Source organism: Neodiprion pinetum, chromosome 2, assembly GCF_021155775.2.
Source record: "Neodiprion pinetum isolate iyNeoPine1 chromosome 2, iyNeoPine1.2, whole genome shotgun sequence".
NCBI classification, from domain to species: domain Eukaryota; kingdom Metazoa; phylum Arthropoda; class Insecta; order Hymenoptera; family Diprionidae; genus Neodiprion; species Neodiprion pinetum.
In genome coordinates, this window is record NC_060233.1 from 15,028,263 (window position 1) to 15,053,895 (window position 25,633).

The 25,633-nt window shown below is 39.7% G+C and overlaps 1 protein-coding gene across 12 annotated transcripts in view; it reads left to right on the forward strand.

The window, feature by feature from the left end:
* The window catches only part of C3G (C3G guanyl-nucleotide exchange factor), a 50,623-nt gene that overhangs the window by 748 nt on the left and 24,242 nt on the right, over nucleotides 1-25,633 (forward strand). For 9 of the 12 annotated variants that reach the window (XM_046614632.2, XM_046614629.2, XM_046614633.2 and 6 more), the window contains exon 1: nucleotides 12,268-12,885. The exons of 1 other annotated variant lie outside the window; for it this stretch is intronic. In XM_046614632.2, coding sequence (XP_046470588.1) covers nucleotides 12,690-12,885 — 196 coding nt within the window. In that variant the 5' untranslated portion in view covers nucleotides 12,268-12,689. Of the gene's footprint in view, nucleotides 1-7,138; nucleotides 7,823-12,267; nucleotides 12,886-21,231; nucleotides 21,503-25,633 lie in introns of those variants that run through there. 2 more of the 12 variants (XM_069134002.1, XM_046614637.1) reach the window with 2 other exon arrangements.

Here is a 25,633-nt window from a genome sequence, read left to right on the forward strand (position 1 = left end):
GATCCTTGCCGCCGCTCACGGCACGTGCTGCATCCTCCTGCCTCTCGCAAGGCCCTGCCCAAAAGTTTATTGTGTTTCCCCTCCGTTCCTCTTTCTCACTCTCGGTAAATTATTCGTTCATCTCGTTCATTCTCGCGAGATTGGCGTCCGTCTCGAGTGGAAAATGTGTGATCTGAAGGAGGCTGAAGTTCGTAACGTTATTGTAATGATCCACCTTTTGGAACATCGTTACTTCACGATTGCACGGATGTCTGAAATGCAGTAAATCATAACCAGGAAAACCTTGTTCATATTTTGAAGACTTGACTACTTCAAAGTCACTACAAACTTGCAAAATAGAAATTTTTCCGCCCTAAGGTTTCGTTACGTTAATGTTGCTATAGCTTCATTGATCTAAATAATCTTGCTGCTGGAGGTTCAATCCATCCATGAATACCAGGGTCATAGATACAAATAGTGTAACGAGTGCAATGTATCCGATGTCTAGTTTGTATAATAAAACTGTTACACAATCTTGTCTGCACCTTTTTTAGTCTCTTTAGTCTCATTTATTCACTCTATTTTGGCGCAATCCTCTGAGCTGTAAATCAGGTTCATCCATAAATCGAGTTTTCAAATGTCGCGGTCAGATTTCCACTTACTTACGCTTAGTATTTAAGCTAGTAAGCCCTGTTAAAACTTTTGACACGAGTCTGAAGTTAGTAACGTTAACGTAACAAAACATTGTGGGGAAAAAATTACTATTATGCAAGTTTACAGTGATTTTGAGGTAGTCAAGTTTTCAAACTATGAACAAGTTTTGCCTTATTATGATTTACTGAATTTCAAACATTCCTGCAATTGTGAAATAACGATGTTAAACGTTAATCATTACAATAACATTACTAACTTTAGCCTTATCTTTTGGGAACCGAGTTTTAACAACGTGAGATCTTTGTATTTTCGATTGGCTATCTTATCAGGGATTCGCCGCATTGAATTTTAGAATTTCGAATTATGATTCGTATAACAGGAACTTCAACAGCTCAAACCCCCCCCCCCCCCCCCCCCCCAATTAGGATCATGTTCTCGTGCAATTACTCTGCCCCAACTCTGAGTACTCGCTGGTCCTGAAAGGGTTGATTATTTGAATTTGGTCGTTATAAAAAACCTCCACGTTTGCATGATGAAAAGTACGTTTTTAATGTCTGGATGTGATTGAGGTTCGCCTACAAATTACTCCATGATTGATCTCTCCCTTTCTCTCTCTTCCCCTCTTTGTTTTCTCTCTTTGTTCTCTCCCCACGTACGTTCTCGCTTTAAGTTGGGGTCGCGACCAGCCCACTAGCTGTGTGGCATTAACGGTAATAACGCGATCGACAATAATAACAATAATTATAATAATAACGCGACACTATTACGCACTGCGTAGTTGTAATCCGGTGAGCACGCGCCACTGACACCCGATATCGAATTTGCAGCTGTTTAGTTGTTGCTCGGATTCACCAGTCATGACATAAAAAAGTCGCGTTACTACAGCCGTTATCACCAAAGAAAGTAGTACCGCAGAATTGTGTTCTTATCTTCCTTGCCACGAAAGCAAAACAAAGAAAAGACGTATAAATTTTACTCCTGAGTTAACAGAATATGAAGGATACATGCATATGTATGCAATAGAAAGAGCGAAATAAGAAAAATGTTTTGTCTATCTCGACTGAGTAAACTGATGTAGACACAAGTTGATGTGGACGACTCTGTTCCATCCATCTTCTTCGTTACTGCAGTTGGATGTATCAAGTAGCGTGAAAACAATTCATAGATAGATGTATGTACGTAGATAGATCGTTGCTAAATGTTATAAATGTCAGATGACGCTGCTCCAGCTGCTCGTGGATATCACGTTATACACGGCAGCATGTGTTAAGCTCCTGATCGAATTCTTGTCTCTTGACTAATCGATTTAGTGGTTTGTTGTTTTCTTCGCTATCTTATCGCCGAACTCAGAAGGGAGGGAGGAAGATGCTTTCGGTAACTGAAGCAAGTGTGGTAATCATTAAGAGCTTACTCCCCCATTTGGTCCAAATAAGTCCCACACGAGTTCGTAATATAACGAATAATACTTATTAGTGAATAGTGGACCTTTACATTCCTTTACATTGAGCGTCTGATTATGAACTGAAACCCCCTGGCACCGCCCATAGAAGGCTCGTTTAATTTAGAGAAGAGGTTTCATACACATGTGTCTAACTTGTCCATCGGACCTTCACCCCACTATTTTACATTCAGGTTAAAACATGAGTTCGTCGTATTAATTACAAAATCAATCGCCGACGCTGCGGAGAGAAGAATTCCGAGGAATCATTTGTGCGTACCTAATATACTCAAAACAAGTTTTGAATTACATTGTAGCTGTGAATCTCCTCGGTAGCAGAACCCTAAAGATTTATCCAACCTTCGTCAGCAAGTCGTCATCGTCCTCTCTAGACAGAATTGTGCTTAATTCGAGTTGATTCGTTGGCGGATCTAAATCGGTGTGACGGTCGGCGTTGCTTGTAGAGTGTGTAACACACCGTCAAATATGCTGCCATGTGTAATTCTGTTGTACGACACGCCGTAAGAATCGTTCGAACATTCTTTCTGCGGTACGTCAGCTAACGACACATTACCAAACCCCGGCCGAGTTATAGAAATGTTGGGGTTTTTTGCGTTGTGTAAAGAAGAATAAATGAGCACGGAGGTCATTTTTCCACATCTGATATGAACCGCAGGATGCGAATGTGGGTACGCAGTGAAAATGGAGACCGCTGGGCTGCGCGTCTCATCGAGAAGACGGAACGAGAGACCTATGAAAGGCAAACTCATTACATCTCCATCTCGGTAGTTCATTGAAATAATTGTATAGTACGCTCGTCGCCGTCGTGCGCTTCGCTCTTCACCGCTGTGCAAATAGCGGTCCTGTATGCCGCAAGGGAAAGGAAGAAGGGTGGACCGAAAGCGAACAAGAGACAGACCGAGAGAGAGGGAGAAAGAGACTGCGAACGTTGGGATGGGATATGAGGACGCGTTAGGATGGAAATAAAGAAAGAGAACTGCGGAAATTGGGACCGAAATATTGTGAAACTTTTTCGCAACCGATTCCATTCCGGGAACCATTGTTTCGACCATTCTTGTTCGTGATTGTTGAAGGTACAAGTCTGAATAAAATTTTACCCGATTTTTAGAGGATCTTGATTTCTTTTTTACTTATCGTTCGCTTCAGCTCCTTTTGTTTGCTGATTTGCGACTTGACGTTCGGCCGCTGGTGCAGGCTTCGCCCTCAAGTTCATTTCAATGGGATTCATGAATATGCATGTGTTACTTCCTCTCCATGCTATACACTCAAGACTGGACAACTTTGATCTTGGTATGCAAAAAATAACGAGCAACTCTTGGCATGCACATACAATTTGTGTAACGTAGGTTGCACCTATCGTGCACACTTCGCGTATCTAATGGCATAAGGTCGTAACCAAAAAAATGTAAATTTAGTAACAAAAGAGTGTGTAATTCTTTTTCATCGATCGCTTTGCAAATGGTGAAAACTTATAATTCAATCGAAATTAAGAGTTTGAAAATATAAAGGGAAAAGGTCACATGTTATGAAGCTGAAGTTTGTAACGACACCTTTGGAAGAAGTCGTGCCTTTGCAACTTTAGGATTACTTGAAATTTAGTCATCCGGCAATACAGCGTCAATGAACTCGAATCTTGTAAATTTAACTTCTATAGGTATTCTAAAGGTGCAAAATAGTAATTTTTGTTTCAACGTTTCGATACATTAACGTTACTAACTTCAGCCTCGTCGTACGTTAAGCAAATACAATATTTTTCATAAGTATACGTGAAAAAAAAAGATCCAAACGGAAGATCCTAATCACCATATTTTTGCAGTCGTTCTAAAAACCAACGAAACATAAATCAAAATCTGAAAAAATGCAGAAACCTTTCAAAACAATTCTCGAAGCTAAAACCGAAAAGCTGCAACCACTAATTTTTTTTTAAATTCTGAAAGCGCTTTAAGACTATTGAAACGCACAAAGAATTAAAACTGACAAAGTTATTTTACAGTTACGGTGTAGATTTTCTGAACGTCGATTATCCAAATCGTCAATTATAGGAATGATAGGAATAACAGTAATAATTCTTGGCAATTGCGCCGTTAGGCAACTACCGTAGTAGATAATTTTTTCAATTTTCACCAGGAGGTTATTTAATTTCAACGTTTCTGACCATATTTTCATGGTTTTATAAAAAAATATACGACATCTCGCCTTTTTCAACAGGAAAATGTCGTAAGTTGGCGCTTATGCCATTAGACACGCGACTTTATACCACTACGTGACTTTGCACTTGGTTCCTTCCTCAACTTTCTTCACTTCGGCTTAACTTGACCTTAACGCCACTTCATGCACAGTATAATCCGTAAAAAGGATCAACAGGATTAGCCGTTGCCCAATTTGAGCTACACTCGATACAATTAATCCTCTGAATAATAGCGATCCCTCGGCATCGAAATTATGAAAGTATAAAAGATGGAAAACTCTGACCGAGTATATTATACTTGATGTTTTCATTTGCAGGTAAGTCGGAAATGTTTGTTGAGAATAATCTCCATCAAACGGTATCATAGATCCAAATTGAACTGACTTTTAATTACTCAAGATGAGAAGAAGTTATTGCTATTCCGTAAAGTGCGCGCCGGTGCGGAGCATCGACATTTTTTTCAATAACGAGCGTTTCCCCTCTGAAATTGCAGCCGAAGCCACGGTGAAATTTGCATCTCCAGCAGCGCTCCAACTTCCGCTTACCTGACTCCGTATAACTATGTACCTGTAGCTATCGCGCTATGTGTAAATAAAAATTGTACATACACCTCGTGGGATAGAACTGCAATATTTCAAGGATCGTTCTTCCAACGAGTTTATACTCCCGAAGAAGAATGCGAAACTTTGAATTCAGCTAATGACTTCACTGGGTTCAGGTACACCGGATGATCATGGTTCTTGCATATAATTTATTCCGCTCGTCTACCACGCCGGATGAAATTCTTTAAATAGTTCCTTGCTAATTAGCTTCGCTAGTAGCGGTAGCGAAAAATCGAAGAATCAGAAGCCGGTAGAGCGTTCATAACATATTCGACGCACGTTGAAAGCCCGCATTCAAACACCACGTCTAAAGTTATGACCAATGTTCGAATCGCGTATCTCTCTACCATCATACCAGTAGAAATAACGGAAAAATAGTCTGCCGCACTATCAGCGCCGAAAATCCAGCAGTCTTTCACCAGTTTATACACGTTGAATAGTAGCTGTGAAACTCGGACGACTGGATTTTCCGCGACGATAGTTAACGGTGCGCTACAGGATCTCTGTTCATGTATTCACGTATTTCCGGTGCAGCACGAACACCTGCTTAAAAGTCATTCGTTCCTGCCATTCGAGATGACACTACACGTCACCGTTGCTGCACCTGGTAATGTTTATTCCATCACTGACGGTAGGCTGCTGACCAGGTTTCGAACTGGTTTTCAAAATTGCAGGAAGTAATTGATGTGTACACACTAGTGCTGTGCGATTAGTCGGCAGCTTCGATTAATGCTTCTTCCAATTAATCGAAAAACGGATTAATCGAAGCCGCCGATTAATCGATTAATCGATCAGCATTAGTCTACAAAGTAATCAGCGGCACAAGACACGAGGGTGAAGTTAGTTAGTGAGGTTATCGTTACGAGCGCGTTAGCTGAAAAATCACTGTTTTGCAAGTTCAGATTAACTTAGTGCGAGTTGAACTTTTTCACACTGCAAGGTACGGCTTACCGAATTTTAGACACCTAACCTCAAAGTGGGAAAATAACGAGTTTTCATAAAAATGCATCGTCACATTAACTTCACGAATTTCAACATCGTATTACACACTGGCATTCGATCATTTTAATCCCTTGACTGAAGTCGTGCTACTTTTGTGTTACGACGCATATGTGGGAATTTGAAAAAAACATGTTTTTACTGTACCGATTTGACTCTTGTATGGTAAGCCGTAGTTTTTTTACTCGTTGAATCTGGATCTGAAGTCAGATTTCCATTATTCATAATGGGGGGTTTAGTGCGGTGGATGCAAATTCGAAAAATAGTTCGATTCCGACGAAAGTATCTTACGGTATTTAGATTCACTGAATTTGAATCTGAAATCAGGTTACTTAAGTTCGAAATGGCGGATCCAACATGGCGGTTACCAATTTGAAGTGTGTTTTCATTGAGTTAATTAGAACGAATATCCAACATAATATAAAATAGTATACGTATAGTGAGACTGTTGCCTCCTTGTTGCACACGATTTTTTATTTATGCTACGCGTTTTTTCAGGAAGCACGAAATTGAGGTTAAGCTTCCGTAATGTCAGATTTGTTTGTGACAACGCATGCGCATTCACAGACTCACTCCAGCGGCATAGATACGGGTACTTCGTGTACAGAAAACACGCATGAAAAAAACGCGTAAAACATGCTCGCGTTGTATAAAATAGTATAAAAACTGAAGATACAAACTTTTGTCGACATCCAATTACTTTTCGAATTTGCATCCGCCATTGCAAATTTACAAAATCTGATTTCAGATTCAAATTCAGCGATCTCAAAAACTGCGATACTGTGATTGTAGGATAAATCAATCAAATTTTGTTTCTGACACAAAAGTGGCACGAAAATCTCATTTTCGCCACACTGCCAAGGGGTTAATGAATCGAGACCTGCTCTATCGGTCGTTTTGGTAATCGAAAAAGCCCATCTTCCTTAATTAAAGAAATTATCCTCCAATGATGCTAAATGATCTGCGGCCGAGTTCTGTCTGCCCCAGTCCTTGACATTGTGATACAGCAGTGGAAGATTAGCGGTAAGAGCCTTTATCGAAGCTACTGCGTATTGACACCGGTGGAAAAAAATGGCAACTCGATGACAAGGAGTACAACCATCATCGCGGTCTCTCTCCCTGTCTTTGGTCAGCCAAAATAGACGAGGCAATCTCATCTAGAGACTCCTGACCAAAGTCAGATACGATGACCAGAGTGACGTCGATGCTCTGGACGGCGCTGCTCGTCGCGACGTACGCTGGCGATGTTGATGCTAGTCCACCTCTCGATGCCGACGGTGTTGGTCGCCGATCAGCTGATTCACCTAACATCAGTTTCTGTCGGTCTCGATTTGCTTCTTCTAACGTCGACTGCACGTCCAATTTGCACCTTACAGTGGGTCGTTGACCACGTGCGTGTTTCTACCTCGCGTTGACGCGCAAGGCTAGCGGTGGATTTTTCTCCGTCTCAATACGCGGCTAATAATAGAGCTGGTTTTTATTGTGCCTCGTCGATCGAACGAAGCGTGACATTGAGTTGGGCCGAACGAGCTGGAACGCGAGTTTTGCATAATACTAGATCAGGCGCGGTGCGGATGCCAGTTGGCGCAGTTGGACCGTTCGTCAGCTCTGGCGAACAAGGGGATACAAATAAACCGGCAGTGTTCTGGCCGAAACAATCCCGAAATAACGTGCCCGGAAAATGTGAACGGAAGTGCGGGGAACTGGGTCAAGAGTTGAAAAACGTACGGATGGAAACCGCGGCGTGTTGACGACCATTCGACTGTCCTCAATTACCATCTTGGGTATTAAAATGCCGGCTAAGGATCACCGGGTCAGTGTCGCGTCCGATACGTCAAAGCTGCTGTGCGGTTCGATTATACGCTGACGATCAAAGCTTACCGCCTCTCGAACGTCGATATTATTCATCGAAGCGACGGGAATTACTCTAGTGCTTGTGGTGTATGTGAATTATTATATACAGCGTTGTCTTTCCGTCGCGTACAGATGAATAAAAAAAAAACAAACTACGTATTTACAAATAAGTCAACGCTGTATTCCGCCTTGGAGAAGCATAAATTCGACCGATTGTTTACTTTCTATATCCGCACATTTATTGTGCTCAAAATCAGTGATATTGATATTTTTTGCCGCAATTGCGTTGCATGGATTAAGTTTGTTGGTATATTTAAAACCCAACCACAAGGGACCATTCGCTTGGACATCAAATGAATGATTTGAATGAATTAACATTGATTCAGAACGATTTCTATTGATTTCTACGTTATTCTGCGATTTTCATTGATTTCCAACGTAATTTGACTGATTTCCTAGCATTTTGGACGGTTTTTTAGTGATTTCTGGATTCGGTAGAATCGCAAGAAATCGCAATAAATTGTTGGAAACCAATGGAAATCACTTTAGAAGATATAGAGGTCAACAGAATGTTGATGAATAAAAACCGTTTGGTGTCCATCACAAGACAGAATGATTTCCAACACTCGCCGTGCAATTTATTCCACGCTATCACGTGGTTTTTGAAAATCGGCAATAATTTGAGTTATCTCATTTGATTTCTCGTTGTTTCGAAGATCATTGCGAAGAAACGGAGATATCGATTTAAACAACTTCAGAAAATTCTGGATTACTCTTTAACTACTATATTTCAAGGCAAATTCGTTATCTTTACCAAAATGAAATTTAGAGTAAGGGAAAAAAATTCCTAAAACAACAAAATACCGGAAAATGGAATGCTCTACTCAAAAAATCATAACTCACTGAATTTTCAATACTTTGAACTGAAAATTGACGGACTAACTCTCGAGACATGGATATTTAATAAAAAAATATGGATATACTGCACGATGAACAAAAGGTACTCATTTGAGGGATTGAACTTGAATTTCTTGAAAAAGAATCATCATTTAACTTGGATCAAATCAGATTATTTTGTACGTTTTTCATATGGAATTCACGGTGAAGATGTCGTGGGGGTCATTCTGACCCCTGTATGCAACTTAAGGGTTAAATTTAGTACTTTAACCATAACTTGAGTCGCCGAACAATCGTGGTTAGAAAACATCCAAAAAAATTGCCAAAAAAATTTATCTTGATAGCTGCGATATTCGGTCGGTTTTTCCTCCTTCTCGCGAGGTTGAGCAAGAGCTGGTACAAATCTTTACGAGTTCTAAAATCAAAGTACAAGGCTACTCGCGTATGATAGGAAGCTTCTTTCTATTCATACACATACTGAGCGTGGCCAACGGGACTGTGATACTTTTCTTGCGCGAGATTCGTCTTGATTTCAAGCTAGCATCTCACATTTACCAACCGCGGGTGAAAAAGAGAAGAAACAATCCGTTGCTTGTCTGCCTGCGGAACGACGGAGATGAAGAACTCTTAGACGGTGGGCACCGGAAACCGCGAACCCGGTTTCGAAATACTGCAGGACAGTAAAAAAGACACTCGACGTGACACCTTCAGCATTGTCCTGTGTTCTTTGTGTACCCCGTGTTACACGACGTTGGTGTTAAACGTGGGAGGAGGCTCGAATCTACAGAAATCATTTCTACAGGGCAAATGTTCCACAGAATCGTCTCTACAAAAATATTTTTCCTTCAAAATATTTTCCTACAGAAATGAATTCGAAATTAACGTCACAAATAAACTTGCATAACCTATTCTGATGGAGAATTTTTCTACAGAAATGTATTATATGCGAAATTTACATCAGAAATAATCTTGCACAATGTATTCTACACGAAAATTGTTCTACAAAATATTTTTCGATAGAATATTTCTCTACAGAAAGGAATTCGAGATTCGCATAAGAAATAATCTTGCATGATTATTCTATTGAATTAAATTAAATCAAAATATACGAAATTTATAATTAAATGTATAATTTTGACGATTCGATGATTACTCTTAATTTGAGTTGTGCCAAACACGATCTGTAGAAAAATATTGTGTAGAAAAATATTCTGTGACACAATATTCTGTAGAACAATTCTGCTGTAGAATATTACAAGCAGGATTATTTACGATGTGAATCCAGAATTCCCTTGTACAGAAAAATACTCTGTAAAAAAATATTTCTACAGAGACAAGTCTGTAGAACTGATTTCTGTAGAATCGAACCGCATTCTGAACTTGTGTTCGTTCCTCTCAGAATTCCGCGGCAATTCGTTTTATTTCTCGCTCCAGTAACAACAGAGATCGCCGATTCCCCTTCCCTCTCCGAGTTTAGGGCAAAGTGATACCATCAGTCTCTGTATCGTCATTTTATTCGGTACATCTTTGGCCTCGTCGGGATTCGTTCGAGTGTTAAGGGTACCCGTAGGCCGGTTCCAGACCTTCCTCTCAAAAGGGCATCGCGTATTTTTAGAATAATACGATCGTAGAAAATCACACCGCCATATTGCATATACCCTGTGGAAAAATACTTGTTACTTGTTATGTAGTGATTAAAAACGTGTTGTGAAATTGTTATCGTAGCAATAACGCTGTAAATATTATTACAACTGAAAAAAGATGTGATTATACAAGCAATTGTTATTCTGGTCATTGCAAAAATCAATCTGTTTCTTCCGTCGGCAACCTTTTTTTTCAGTCAAGTCAATCCTGAGCATCATTTTATTTCTCCACCAATACACAGTTACAAAAAATATAGCACAAGTTTCCCCAATGAAAAAAAATAGTAACACGTATTAGATTTTCTGGCTTGAACTACGAAATTCATTTCCATTTTTGTACCCAGAACTGTAATGGTGAAACATAAAAATCTTAGAGGACCGTATGTTGACTATAACTATAAATTTCCCTCGGTGCAGAGATAATCAGAGTCTATAACAAATTGGTTGAGAAAAAAAAAAAAAAATAACTGGCAGAAATATTTTTCCACGTTGGGTAGACGTGTATAAAGAGTCGTTCGTTGGATTGACATTTGACCCAGTACAAACTATAAGCCGTATAATTTGTGTGTCAAGCGCTTAAAGAGTTGCATTCTTATCTGTTGACTACCGGCATCGTTATTTAGTTTTGTTAAACATTTAAAATTATGTACACCCCACTCTTAACGTAATAGTTCCGCCTCTCTGTAAATAGCACCGGATTACCAAAGGGGAGAAAATAACAACGTGCTCACTTACACTTTATATATATATATATATATCTGCTTGGAGTAGCGTTGCGGATCGCTGATAGCAGAATCCGATCGTTGTTGCGACCTCGTATCAACCACGGCAATTATTTACGGACGACAGACTAAGAAGGTCAGCCCTACGTCTTTTTTCTGTCTGCATCATGTGCTCTGATTGACGGTAAATTTTTTTGAGGCACAAATGGTCAGGGCTAAAAATGCAGAATGATCAGAGAATAGAAGGGTTACAATATTGAACTGTTGGAGATGCGGAAGTATACGTTTCCTATCATAGGATTCCGAAATTTACGGAATTGAAACATAGAAAAGTCAATATGTAGAAATCAAAGTGTAGAATCGTGGATATGAAACATGATGAAGGATTGGAAAATAGGAGAGACACGTAATGATATTTTCAAAAATGCCGAAACGTATTTTTGTCGAATTTTCATGTGTAGAATGTCGAAATGTAGAAAAGTCCCAGTATAGAAAACTAAGTCTTATTATTCACTCTTGATAATTCTATACTTTGGTTTTTTATGCTTCGACTTTCTAAATTTTGACTTTTCTTCTGCCGATTTTCTGCATTTTGAACTTCCGTCGATCAGATTTTTACGTTTTCGAAAACTCTGTGTTCCGACTCTCTCACTTTCTAATTCTCCGACACTTTTAGTCCCCGCAGAAAAAAAAATACGTTGAAACGGTCTTTAATTAAACAACATCTTGTATGGTTCGATAGTTTGTTCTTTACATCGAGATATTGCCGGCGTGTTTTGTATTGCTACGGGTGTAAAAATTCCCTCGGAACCGTTAACCGATCGCGGGGATTTATTCGTCGGGCTAAAAGTGAAACTTGCACAGTGTTTTTTGGTCCACATCGTCTTACGCCCAAAAATAAATCCGCCGCCACAGCAGCCTTGCGTCTCTTGGTTATTCCTTCTGTCGTAATATCTAGATGTATATGCTTGCTTATTATATTATACCGCGATATTACTATCCGTCCATGATGTCATCGGGGCTTACAAATAATTCACCTTACGTTACTGCTGCGAAGCTTTGCATTTCGCTTATAGTTCTTATATATATATATATATATATATATATATATATATATATATATATAGGACCGACTGGTAAACGATCGGACGAAAATTTATCGCTCCTCGCGATTCAGTCGTCGAGTATACTTACAACTCGCTGATCACGTTCTTCCGGAGTTGTTAAAAACGCGTCGTTACACGTTGTTAATGTTTACTCTTGTGTGCAGAATGAAAGTAACAAGATGAAACAGCGACCGGCTCAGCTGGGCACAATAAATCGTGGCGTCGCGACGCCGTCGGTCAAAATTTGGCCAATTCAAGTTTCTAACGAAATTATCATCAACGCTACGTGGAAGGCTGATCCGTCCCATAATCCTCTGTGGCATTGCCGTATAATAATCTATAAATAAAACTTTGCGGCGAGGATTTTACGGTGGCAAGTAGTTTGGATCTGTCGTCAGCTAAGCGCTGTAAACTTTGTCCTGTAGTGATTATTATTCCCCTTGGAAAAACAATTATAAATTAATCAGTATCTTTGTGGCAAACGGGATGATTCGAGTCATTTCGCCGACCAAACTGTGAGACTTTAGTTGGTGGAAGTGAAAGTTTCGACGAATATATAATAGAAAGAACGAGAAAAAAAAAAAAAATGCCACAGTACGACGATTCCTTCCTAGACTCCCCCTTCTTCAGGAGGCGAGCCAAAAGCTACAGTGTTCAAAAACGGGGCATTACGAGTCCTAAGGTTTCGCATTTGTCGGCTACGCCGACTTTGCTCGCTGTTACCAACGCTGGAATTCTTCTTGTGCCATCTGTATCGGCCATCGACTTAACTTCTATAAAAGGTAAAACAAAAAAAAAAAAAAATTCCCCGTTTATATGTGTCAATCGTTTCGCTCATGGTCTGAATAAACCCCAGGAACGTATTTCATTTACTCTCTTTCTCTCTCTCTCTCTCTTTCTTTCTTTCTCTACCGTTGTTACCATTATCAGCAATATTATGTACTCTCGAAACCAATTGTAAAATAGACGTTGCGTGACTAAAATGCGAATTTGTTATACTTACACGGAAAACTTTTCCTAATTGTATTTAAAGAGCAACGATCCACTTACCTTCGAATGTATAATCATGATGATTCCATAATCTTCTATAATCTTTTCAACAGTGAAAGGTAAAATTTTCTCCATGGATGTAATTAATACTAAAAAATTTGTAAATACTTACTTACAAAAAATCCATACCAATTTATGCATGAGATGGTTTCGCCCTCTTTGTGTTGGAATCCCTTGTTAGACCAACGAAGCGAATAAGTGTCGATTGAAGGACAAGTTTTTTTACCATTAGGCCGTGAAAAGTTGTTTGTTTGTTTTTTTTTTTTTTTTTTCGTTTTCTTCCGAGTCGCCGACAAAACGTGTCCTATATATCGTGTCAGTGGGTTTTCCGCACGGATTGTATTCAACAACCGCAACTATACAGATCACGGCAAGGCTACAGGAATGTCCGAAATTGCCGGACACTTTTGAAATTGAGTTTTCGGTTTAAGCTATAATAGCCTGTTGATCTCCTTGTACATTCGAAAAAAAAATGTTGTACTGACTAAAATTTGATCCTGGAAACGAAATTTCAGGGATAATATACAGGACCAAACATTGTTGTCACACAACCACAAAGTGTAGTTGATTTTATAATGCGCGGAAAACAAAATGGTTTAGTAATGTCTAAGAAAAGGTTTGGCATCACAATCCCATAGATTTCGTTGCCATTGCGAAATCAAATATACACAGTGAAATCATTTTGTAAAGATTGAAAAATGATTGTTTCATTGTTGTAGCTGAAAATATTATCGTCTGATTGTAATTTATGCTACGTGAATTAAGTGCCACTTTAAACAACGGTAGAAAAATGTGCCGTTGTGAATTGACTGGCTGATTCAATGGTATTAGAACACGAATGATTTAATTCTACTGATTATGCTAGACAGATGCCTGGAGCTCCTAATAACTGCTCGTCTTACTTATCTCGCGAGAAAAGATTTTTAACGCGTTACGGAAAGTATTTTGCCACTTCAAAAAAAAAATCTTGTAGATTTACGATGTAAAATGTTATTCGAGATCGGAAATCAATCAATAACTCTCACGATTTTGTAAATTTTATTGAATAGATTTAGCAAATTGTATTAAGAGATTTAGTAGAATTTACCAGAGGGTTTTCAACATTTTGATAATGCCATGAAAAATGATTATTTCATTAAATTGACTAAATTAAAATCGAGATTTGGTATTTATAAGTATTATTCAATTAAATATTTTTTTCGACTTTTAAACAATTATTTCATTAATTTTGGTATTAACAACAAAATTTTACGTTCCCACGAGAAAATTTTCTACAAAAATGGGTCTAGAAATTAATTTTATTAAAAAAGCATATATTTTTCTCTGATCCGCGTAAATGTGAATTTCATGTCACGAATTTGCGGCTTCCTTTTTCAAATTCAAAGATGACCATCGTCATCGCGTAAATTTTCATCATCAAAGACGCGAGACAATTCTTTGGCACACTCCGTTGTCAGTCGGGAGTATTCTTTGTTGACGTTGTTGCAGTACCGTGTCCTTCACGTAAATGATCATCAATTAGGTGTACATATGTACCGAGGTATGTAATGGCTCCCGAGGCATCGAGGCACCAACGTTTATTCATAATCCAATTGGACCGGGACATCTGGAACAAGTTTAACGCTGCAGAATTAATTCCGGTACCTAGCAAGATGCAAACGGCGAATGCAGCCATGCGCATTGAGGTTTCATAGGTGCGGCAAAGCTGTCCGTGACAAGAACCGATGCAGGAAAGAGGCGAAGACATGAAGAAGATTGGAAAATAAGGAAGGAAATGATGCCGTAAAAGAACCCTCTCTCGTCTCTCACGCGTCGTCGTCGTCGTCGACAAGGAGCTTTTCTCGCCGTCGACACGCCTCTTTAGCACGTTCTCGTCGACGCCGCTAATTAGCGCCAACGAGTAATTATCATTGCAGGGGGATGGCTTTTTTCGTACTTGGGTAGGTTTGCCTCGCGTGTTACACCGTCCCGGTGCAGACGTTCAACGAGACTGCAGGGAAGTGATTCGAGCCCCAGATCGCGTTCACGTGAAAACCCCTCGACCTTCCCCTATGTATGCACGAACGACTAAGTTCGTTAAAACGTTAATGACGCTCTCCGGATCGCCGTTGACGAATGTGCAACACGGTGTGTTGAGGGAAAGACGATGTGAATTCCCTGTCGACCTGCAGTACGAGAAGTTCGCCTTGTTCAGACTTCAACCCACGAATAATCGAGTGATAATTGAGTGCTGGGTTGATTGTCGTTTTACAACACTTGTCCTCAAAGTTCCAGCCAGTCCTCTGCAATGTCAAAACCTTTCAGCCGATGTTTCTACAGATCTTCGACAATCATTTACAAACAATTTCGACCATCCGTGATCCTACCAAACACGGAGTTATTGGATAGATTTTTTTCTCACAACACAGCGATAAGTATCATTTTCAACATTTGTCAAAGCTGAAAATGTCAAACATGCCAATTCTGCTTGATATGGAAACGTAGATCTTTTGCCTTGAAACAGCGTTAATTATCGGTTTTAACGTTTTTCTTCAAAGTTGCAGTCAGTCTTCTGCAACGTAAAAACCTTTCGGAACTTCTTTTTCTGTACATCTTCCACAAACGTTTTGGGTATTCCATAAAATTTAGACTCGTCTCTGGTCGTCACCCCCGTCGGAAAAAACTGCAAAAAATTTTTTTCTGAAAAGTATGATTCACAACTCGTGAGGTTTTGTAAGAAACATTTTTCCGCGCACCGTCTCGATAACGAACTTGAATCGCTTTACAGAACAAGCATCTTCCGATAATGAGGATTACGAAAAAATCTTCACTCCCAAAACCAAGTTTCGAAATAATCTGAAAGGAATCATAAATATTCTCTAAATTAGAGGCTTTGCCAGAAAATATTATTTCAAAAATGGTGAGGCTCGAAGACTAGCCAATATATTTTGTAACGCTTCATTTAAAAAACCGTTTCAACCATCCACCACGCTAGCAAATATGGAGGAGTGGATGTTTTTTTTACAAATAGCATCAATGGTCATTTTTGACATTTGTTGTCAGTTACAGTGATTCCCGAACGCGGTAACGAAACTTTTTCAACAGTGTTTCTGTAGTGAGTCATCCGATCAATACTCATTCTCTTGTTCTATACAACCTGTTCGGGCAGGACTTTGTCTCTTTTCTGTACTTATTATTTATAATACTATATACCTATGTTTTTGAAATTGAAGAGTACGATACTCGTTGCTCTGATTTATCGTCGAGAACGGCTGCAACTGCGTGACTTGCTCTCTTATTGTCACTACTGCTTCGGCATTTTATTGCAAAAAGGGAGGGAGATGATAGACAACCGCGTGATTCACTGAGTCACGAAAAGCAGCCTGACATCATCGCAATAGGGTTTCTGTCATGGGGTGAATTAATGCGTCTGGATCATGGGATCGGAGTATCTTTGCCTCATGCCAACGCCAAATTTATATCATTTTACCCATTATATTCCTGTTGGCTCGATGATTTTTTTTTTTTTATCAATAACTACGATCAATCGCGTCCTTTCAAATTCACGCCAATAATATTATTTTTATTCACGTGTATATCGTACAATTTTTAACCGTATATTTATTCGGAAGTCGATAAAAAACAGTTGGTTGTGCCAGAAAAATCGAGTCAAAAATCGCTCCATAGTGAAATCGATTTAGAAATGTTCTGCGTGAAAAAAAGAAGTTTCGAGAATCGTTAGGGAATTTTCAGAAAGTTCAAAGAATGTTTTGTTGTTTACCGAAAAATTTAAAAGTGCTAAAAAAAAAATTGGAAACAAAATCGGTCCGTCATGGACCCGGTCTTGAAATGTTTCGAATAAAAAATACAGTTTCCGACAATTTTGAAAAAGGTCCTCTTCAAAATTACTGTAAATATTTGTAAATAATTGACTGGTTGAACAAAACTACTGTTTTAGAGTTTGAAGAATTGCACGAAAAATTTTGAACAAAATCAAAAATGGTGAAGGTCGGACGTTGGTTGGGTTCGCATCGAATTCCCTATATCCTATAGCTGAGCACGGTTGTTTGTATTTTTGTTGCAGGTAAGCGGATCAATTTCAATTTCACGATTACCTACGGCCGAGGTTGATGAAAAGACCGCTCCCGATGGTAATTGCTGCCATTTGCTTTATCACGTTGTATTGTGCTCTGAGCGTATTTCGCATTGTACAGTTTCTGTTTAAAAATAGGTGGGGAAATAAAAATGCACATGGGACGAGAATATGGATTTTTCTTATTGAATCCGTAGTCAGTATTCGAAGAGATACGGTAACACAGTTTCGAATTAGTTTACACTAGTTGAATACATTTACAATTAGTATGAATCAAATTCGCGTCAAAATAGTCTACAGATTCAGAAAAAACTTTTTGAAAAAATCGTTGGCGTTAGTTAGCCAATGGAATTTGGAACCTAGAAGCAACAAGCCAGAAAAACTGTTTTTTCGTATGAGGCTGAAGCTAATAACGTTGACGTAAAGTAAACATCGGGGAACACAAATCATTACTGCACAATTTTAGAATGACTTTCAAGAAGTTGGCTTTGCAAAATATGCGTATATTTTATTTATCACGGTTTACCAAAATTTAGTTCTGGAAAACAGAAAGTATGTAATTAAAAAAAAAAAATTAAATATATAAACTGGGAAAATCGTAATCGGTTATTTCGAAAAAGTATATTTTTTTCCTTAAAATATTGAATGTCGATTTATTTCCGGTAGAATCAGAAGTTCAAATTAAACGGGACATGATATTTTTTCACGCTCCTCATTTGATTGTAAAATCCCGTCACTTTCAAATTTTTTCATCCAACCATTTCCGAGATTATCCCTGGAGTTTGTCGGACAGACCGACATTTTTTTAAAAAACCTATTTTTTCAGTTCTAGAGGTTCGAAAGCGCAAGGATTCGTTGTAATTGGAAAAAGTAATTTTCGATCGAAACCAATACTTTTCTTATATCATTAAAGGTAATGAAAAGTAAAAAAGTGATCATTCGGAGTGTCCAAGTGGCAAGCAAGCGAGCTATAGATACGTAATACGTGAAACAATTGGCAAAACTTTTTCGATTAAAACTTTCGTGTCGGGTATATTTCCTCTTTCTGGCAAAGAATTCACCCCGTATAAATGAATTGCTGGATCAATTACGAGCGGTGCACGGACTGCCGGTCAAATATACCGTTATGGCTGCCATAAATGTGGTTAGATATAGGCACGTATACGCTATACCATAAAGTTCCGGGGATTCTCAGGCCTTTCTGAATCGAAGGAGCCAGATCTCATTGAATATTTTACCTCAAGTTGAGGAAATCTCTGATACCCGTGTAGCCGTATGTAAAGAAATTCATGCCAACTTCACGTAGGTATATCTATATTGCATCTATGGAAGCACTGCACGAAGTTCTTAGGATATATTCAATATTCTTAACAACGTTCAAACGACGTCTGGGCTCCGAGCAGAACAGATTCCTCGAATGGTTTAACCCTATATATTTTTTCTTCCTCGATTGAAACATCCCTAATTCACTAATTCAACCATTTTCTGCGACGAGGTTAAAGTTAGTGAAGTTAACGTTGTGAAACGTTCGTGAGAAAATCACTATTTTACAGTTTTGTAACGACTTTCAAGGAGTTAAGTTTCCATACTTCGCTTCACTACGGTCGATGGAATCTTAGAGAATCCTAAAGTTTCGAAATAACAACTTCACCTTGTCATGTGTCTTTACAATATACGTTACTAACTTCAACCTCATTTTCTACGTACGTCTCGGCTTGCAGATGTGAAACATCCGATCAAAACGGATAAAATTCGTCAATCTAGTGGACAATCTCTGCCCTGGATTGACCCGGTTGGAAATGGATTCTCTTATAACGCAGACTCTCCGTTTTTTTCTGCGTAGCATTCGTGGTCTAAGCTGGTAATTATATTGTACAACTGGACTTCGTAAAAAAAAATGAAAAAAAGGATGATAAATTTTTTGGTTCACCGAGTGGAGTGACGCACATGTATATATATCTTATACAGTTTGCCTGATTGTAATTGAAAACGCGCGCACAACGCGTGTAAGTATATACGTATATTTATGTGCACACGTGCTCGAAACCATGGATGAGAGTTTACGCAGTTGATACCCAACACCCCCAACACCCATCGTCTGGCGCCGTTCCGTCAGTTATTCCCGAACCTGAACTCTGCCACAGCCACTGACATTCCCACAACTAACTCAAGGCTTTTCTTTAACAGCGGCAAAAAGTCCCGTCAGGAAAAAAACGCGCTTATAGAATGTACCATGGTTTCTGGATATCGGTGGTTCACTGTCAAGAAACCCGTCCCAAAGTTTCATCCATGGAGGCTGAACGAGGAAACCGAACTCAAATGGCATAATTTACTAAACTTGACACATTAATCGTACACATTAGGTTTATTTTTTCTACCAGTTCTATTTGCACCGAAGTGTCATTGGTTGCAGGGATGCCCAAGATCGACCAATCATTGATTTTGCAATGTGATTGGTGGAAAGTTTTCCATTCAAACTGTCGCCTTGTACTCCCTCCACTGTCTTCGGTGCGCATGGAACACTAGTGACATCTTATTGTAGGCAGATATTTTTCCATGTGGAGTTCGGTTTTCTTATGTAATCTTCACGGCTTTGTCCCTTCAGTTGCGTTGTCAAGAATTGTACGAGCTACTAGATTCCTTGAACTCATCCTTCAGCTCACAGAGGGTTGATTGGAAAGCCGATAATAGTGCATCCGATCTCGAAATCAGATCAAGTCACGCTCAATCGTCACTGTCAGGTATTAACATATATGATGCAGGTGTTACTTTTTGCATTCTACTAATAGGTCGGCCATAAACTACATTACCAGTTTTACCCACCTCCGAAAATGGTAACGTAGTTCATGGATGACCTCTAAGCTTTGTTGAGAGGTGAATCCTTGGTTAAATGTATTCGCGGAGTGTAGGAAAAAACTCCGCGAACTAGATTTTATCGAGAGTCCGGGAAATTCAGCTGGACCGAGTTCTATGCTCATCATCGTCTGTCCCCTTTGACCTGGTGATATTCCGAGAGTTCAAAACGAACCTCCAGGCTCGACTCCTCGACGCCCACACGTCGGCATGGTGAAGGAATGTTGTGCACAGTTCAACACACACGTGTTTCCAGCACAATGTCGGCTCAGTTTTGTTGCCGCAAAGGACAGTCGGGCCCATAAATATCCTTGCACATTAGCACGTCGGATTATCTTGATCCTGGAGTCCTGCAGATAGCTGGTACTGGTAATGGTGGTCACATTGATCATCGCCTGCACAATTCTTTCCAGCCACTACGGTTCTATTTTTAGCCACTCGATATGACAAGACTCGAGAGATTTTGTATTTTGTATTTGGTTTATCTGGCTCAGTATAGGAGGCTCGGTTTATCCACGCCGCAAAGACGTGTGCGGCGCATCGTCAGACGGGGGGAAAGAGACGCTAGAAGAGTGCAGAGAGAGAGAGAGAGAGAGAGAGTGAGAGTGAGAAGGAAAGTGAGAATAATTGATGAATCAGCCGTGGAATGGCGTCACGCCTCAGAAACATGTAGCGAAAGACTGCTTTTAGACAGAGGCATCCTCGTTCAATTTGATTTCTGTACTTTTATGCACAAATGTGTTATTTGCAAGTAGTTACGATATAATTTACGGTTTTCAAAAATAGAGAGAAGAGAATGAGAATCATGATAGGACAATGACAGAAAACGTAGGAATAATAAATTGAAGATAAGAACAGAAGAATACGCATTCGACTTAGTAAAAATAAAAAAGCGACCGAATAAAAAACAGTACCTCAATCAGGGATTGCCTCAGTATCTGGTGTACAACGAGATGAGGCGTAATGCGAATCGGCACAACTGCTCATTAGACTCGTGCCAATACCTCATGTAAAACGGTTATAAATAAAATTGAATGTGTATGTGCTTATACGGGCAGACATAAGCAGCAGAATATCCTCACCAGGAGAGAGCGAGGCGAAGGAGAGAGGATGAGGATTGGACGGGCTGGGCTAGTTAACAGTCGGTGCGCACACGCCACACCGTCCGGACGCGAAGCATTCAGTCAGGCAGTTGGTTGGGCAAGGAGTCGGAGCTCCTATTCGAGTTTCCTCCTTCTCGGCGACATCGCGTTCTTTCTTCTTCATTGTCGAGAAAATTTCCCATTAAACTCCGGTCGACTTTTGACCTACGCCGAGGTGGTTCCTCTAAGTGTCGTTCAACGATCGAGCGTTCGCCGATAGATCAGAGAGTGCTTATCTTATCTGCGTCGTGACGTTCAGTTCCAAGGAAGAAAAGTGAAATTGTAAGTGATGCAGGTTTACGATTATATCCATTCGACGTTAGTCCGATTATCACATCGCTAAGTGCGCATCGTCTGCGGTTTGGGCTGTGATCAGTTTTTGGTTACTTGGTTCTAATGCTACGACAACACTGTGGACCTGAAACTTGACGGTTGACTTGAGATCCCAACTCGAGAACTGCACTCTTGCACTTTTTGTCCAACGACGCCAGCGAGACAGAAAATAACAACTCTTTTTCCCATGTGTAGTGTAGTTGTCCATTTGCTCGTTGGCAGTTTTTCATGCGTAGATTTCATCTTTCTTGAGCGTTTGCATGTCGTACCGTCGTTGAGAAATTTCCATTCTTAGATATATCAATCACAAACGATGAAAACGTATCTACAATTATGTGTGTACTTGAGCAAGTGATTTATGTCCCAAACATTTGTGATATGTGGACTACGTGTTTGGTAATTATACAAGCTTATCTACCGATGATTAGTTTTGATAATCCAACGAACGTTTTTCAATAATGGCAATCGCGACAACTCAATCACATGTACAGTAATCTCCATTAATGGATTTCCAGCGGTTCACTGTTTTTTGAAATCAAAACTGATTGCGAAACAAAATTTCGTTCTGTGGAAATTTTATGTTTGTATAATCAACGTATCGTTTGTTTCTCCTGTCACTTGGGTATAAAATCGCTTGGAAAGGAAATTTGTTCCACTTTTGGTCCCAAAAAAATAGTGAGCCACTGGTACCCCAATAATGAATGTTACTGTACGTTGTACAATTTGTGGTACAAGTAACCTCGTGGAATACTTTCAACGTGATTTTATAAAGTGATATTATATGCCATCTGAAATGATGTCGTGGTGAGATCACAAACCGGTCAGTCTGTAAACCGCGATTGTCAGACCGCTAATTTCTTAATAAGAAGTGTGAAGGTCGCGCCGTTTAAGTCATCGGGATATTATATTTTCCTATGAATATTTCTCTAGTAACGAACAGCTCACTACTCACAATTCACATGCCTCGCGTGAATAATTATTAACAATTTTAAAACGAGACTAAACTCAGATAAGTTTCCTCTTCCGTGAGAAGGTATTCAATATGCCGGGAAGTAGCTTATTTCTGTTGTTGCCCAGAATGAGCATTCACGTCGTGTTTACCATTTTCATATACTGTGATAGAACTAATTTGTAATTGCGTTCGTTCACTCCGGCCTATACGTTAATCACGCTGATGTCGATGACACACGTGTGTGACGTCAAGTTCCTTGCGAAGAGAGCTTTATTATCCGTAGCGTATGGTTCAATTTTATTAATTAAGTACTCGTGAGATAGACACGTGTTCGAACCTTTCGGAATCCCAACAGGTTTGCACACTGCGCTCATGTCAGTCCAACTGTGACTTCCAAGAGAAAGCGGTGTTTCAAATTCTTCGTATCATCTGGCTGGTTATGATTCCAATGTTTGATGCGATATCTTCGAAAACGGAATTCCGCGGCGAAGGATTCTTTGCCCGCGCAGTTATGTAGCTAATGGAAAGTTACACCGGACTGTTTGTCTAAGACGGTTCAAACGTTATACAAGTTGTCCATTGCGTCTAGACTCGCAGCTATCGCCCACCGATACCTGACCTTCCGCACTTCTACCTGACCGCTTCTATTTGAAACGAAAATCGACGACCTTACCTCTGCTGCTTTCACCGTCGAGAACTCCATTCATTTTTCTGAATAGTTCTCGACTGGGTTATTGGGGTGCGAAGAAGCCAGACAAGGTGGGAATGTATCCTGCAGGAACTCTACTGCCGACACCCTACTATGTATTTGTCTCAAAGAGAGAGAGAGAGGAAGGTCGTGACGAACCCAAACATGGGACACCCAAGCAATTAGAGCAACTTGCTGGGGTAATTCAGGAAAACACTCTGAGAGAAAGAGACGTAGTCGGTGCTCAAGCGGACGAAAAAAGGGTTCTTAAGCCCTCACAAACAAACCGCAGTCGAGCAATTAGATCTGACCAAAAGCCTAGAAAATTTTTACGACGTCCTTGTTTTAAGATATCGCCACAAATTACAAGCGCTGAAACGTAGATGAGTGATTATAATTGAAGTTGTGATATCTCCGTTACATTCGCACGCTAACTAAATGCATTCAGATTCGTACGGGTGTAAGGGTTTCAGAAATATTTGCCTCCACCATTTTCGTAACTCTCGTCCATGATTTATAAGCTTTTTCCAACGGCAAAACAGTTCGGAGTCAATGAATAACAAACAAACTTTGCATTTTTAACCGCGCATGATTGGTAAAGAAATGTTTCTTACCGTAAGAAATTGAAGCGTTTTTGACTTAATCCTTCGGTAAAGTTTTTTAGCGTCGGGAATGTACTCAAATAGCTAAAAATTGTTTGTACATTTGCGACCAACCCACCACGATTACAACTTTGGCAACTGTGTGTCTACATGAAATTAATAAAGTTCTAGATATTCTAACTCAATGTAAAAGTTTAAGTATCGTTTTCCGTATCCACGGTTCTTCTCGTTATTATTTTTTTTTTTTACTTCTCTGTCTTCGGTCCAACGCTGTTCACGCTCGGGTCAAAGTTCTCTCGAGATTGCTTTAACGCGTGCAATCCATTTATTTCTCCCGCTTTGATCGTAATAAGTTTAAACAATCTTGTAACACCGTTCGAGCCCGAAAATTACACAAAATATCTCTGTGTGTAATCGCGTATTTCCAAGCTTTATGGAAATTGTGTGGAATAATTTTTATCCCGACGCGGTTTCTCGAGTTAAGCTCCAATTTAGAAGTTCAACTTAATGCTTTCGTAATCGAAATTTTCCGCAAGAAAATTTCTTGGCTGAGGCTGTATACAACGCTATTAAAATAATTAAATTACAAATCACATATAAATATATCTCTCTGTATATTGCTTGAAGATTTAAATTACATGCTGAACAGATCACCAAGCGTGAATTTATCCCTCAAATCTGAATTTATCCGGGGTACAATTTTCGTTCCTAATTTGCGCGAGTTTGTAGTACGAAAAAAGTGACTCCAAATTCAAGATTGATCGAGACTCATAACTTAACACCAGGCTTTCGAAAGCTGGTGGGGTAATTAACGGCTGAAAGGCATTTGAGCTCCGTTAGCTCAGCAGTTGCCTCGATCAAAACTTTAGCAGAGTTTACCATATACTCGAGAGTGTACGTACATGCCACAGTCGACTTGATTAGAAGTTGCCGATCAGCACCGGTTATCCTCTTCGGTGCCTCCAACATAACGTCACTTGCATACGGATTCCGCTGACCCGAGATCAGAATTCCTTGGCAACAAATCGACGTTGACGATTGGATTCGTATCGTCCAGATGTATTTAGCATTTGAGCAGTTTTATACCTGGTTCAATCCAAGACCATTGTAATAATAATTCTCTACTGATCTAACATGCAATCAGTCACTTAGTGGCCAGGTGCTTCATCTCAAAACATTTCAAATGCGTTAGTCACATGTTTTGTATACCTATTCCATACACTCTGTATCAGATGATTGGAAGGCTGATTGGTACTTAGAGACAGGTCGACGGACGTTCAAACTGGCAGGTATAATTATTGCTATTCATTTGCGTGCTGAAAATTATTTTGTTGCACTGGAAGAAAGGCTAGCTTTGTCACTTTATATCCTCTTGTGGCGATGATTCTTCTCGATCTGTTGTTCTGCAATCGGTGCCTTCCGCGTTTCCTAATTGTATATTATTCTCTCGCGTGCTTCAACTTTAGTCGGAACTCGGAACTCTCTCTCTGTCTCTATCTCTTTAGTACCCATCACGACATTAAACTCATCTCAACTCCTTTCTTCGTTCTCCAAGAGTCCCCCTCGCTCTTAACTAAACAAGACTTGCACGCCGTGTGTCACGTTTCTTTCGCAGACAACGAGGCTCTCGGCAAAAGTGGGCAACTTCTCTCTGGTAAAGTGGTTTCGTGTCACGAAGAACCACTTCTTTTACATTTTTCAGCCAACGTGTCCAGCCAAACAAGAGTTCAGGATCCTCTTTTCAACTTTTCACCACGGTTACGTGTTTTTACGCTCTTTTGAAACGGATTCCTTTATGGATCCTGGAATCGTTTGCCGGAAGGGAAACATCACATCGC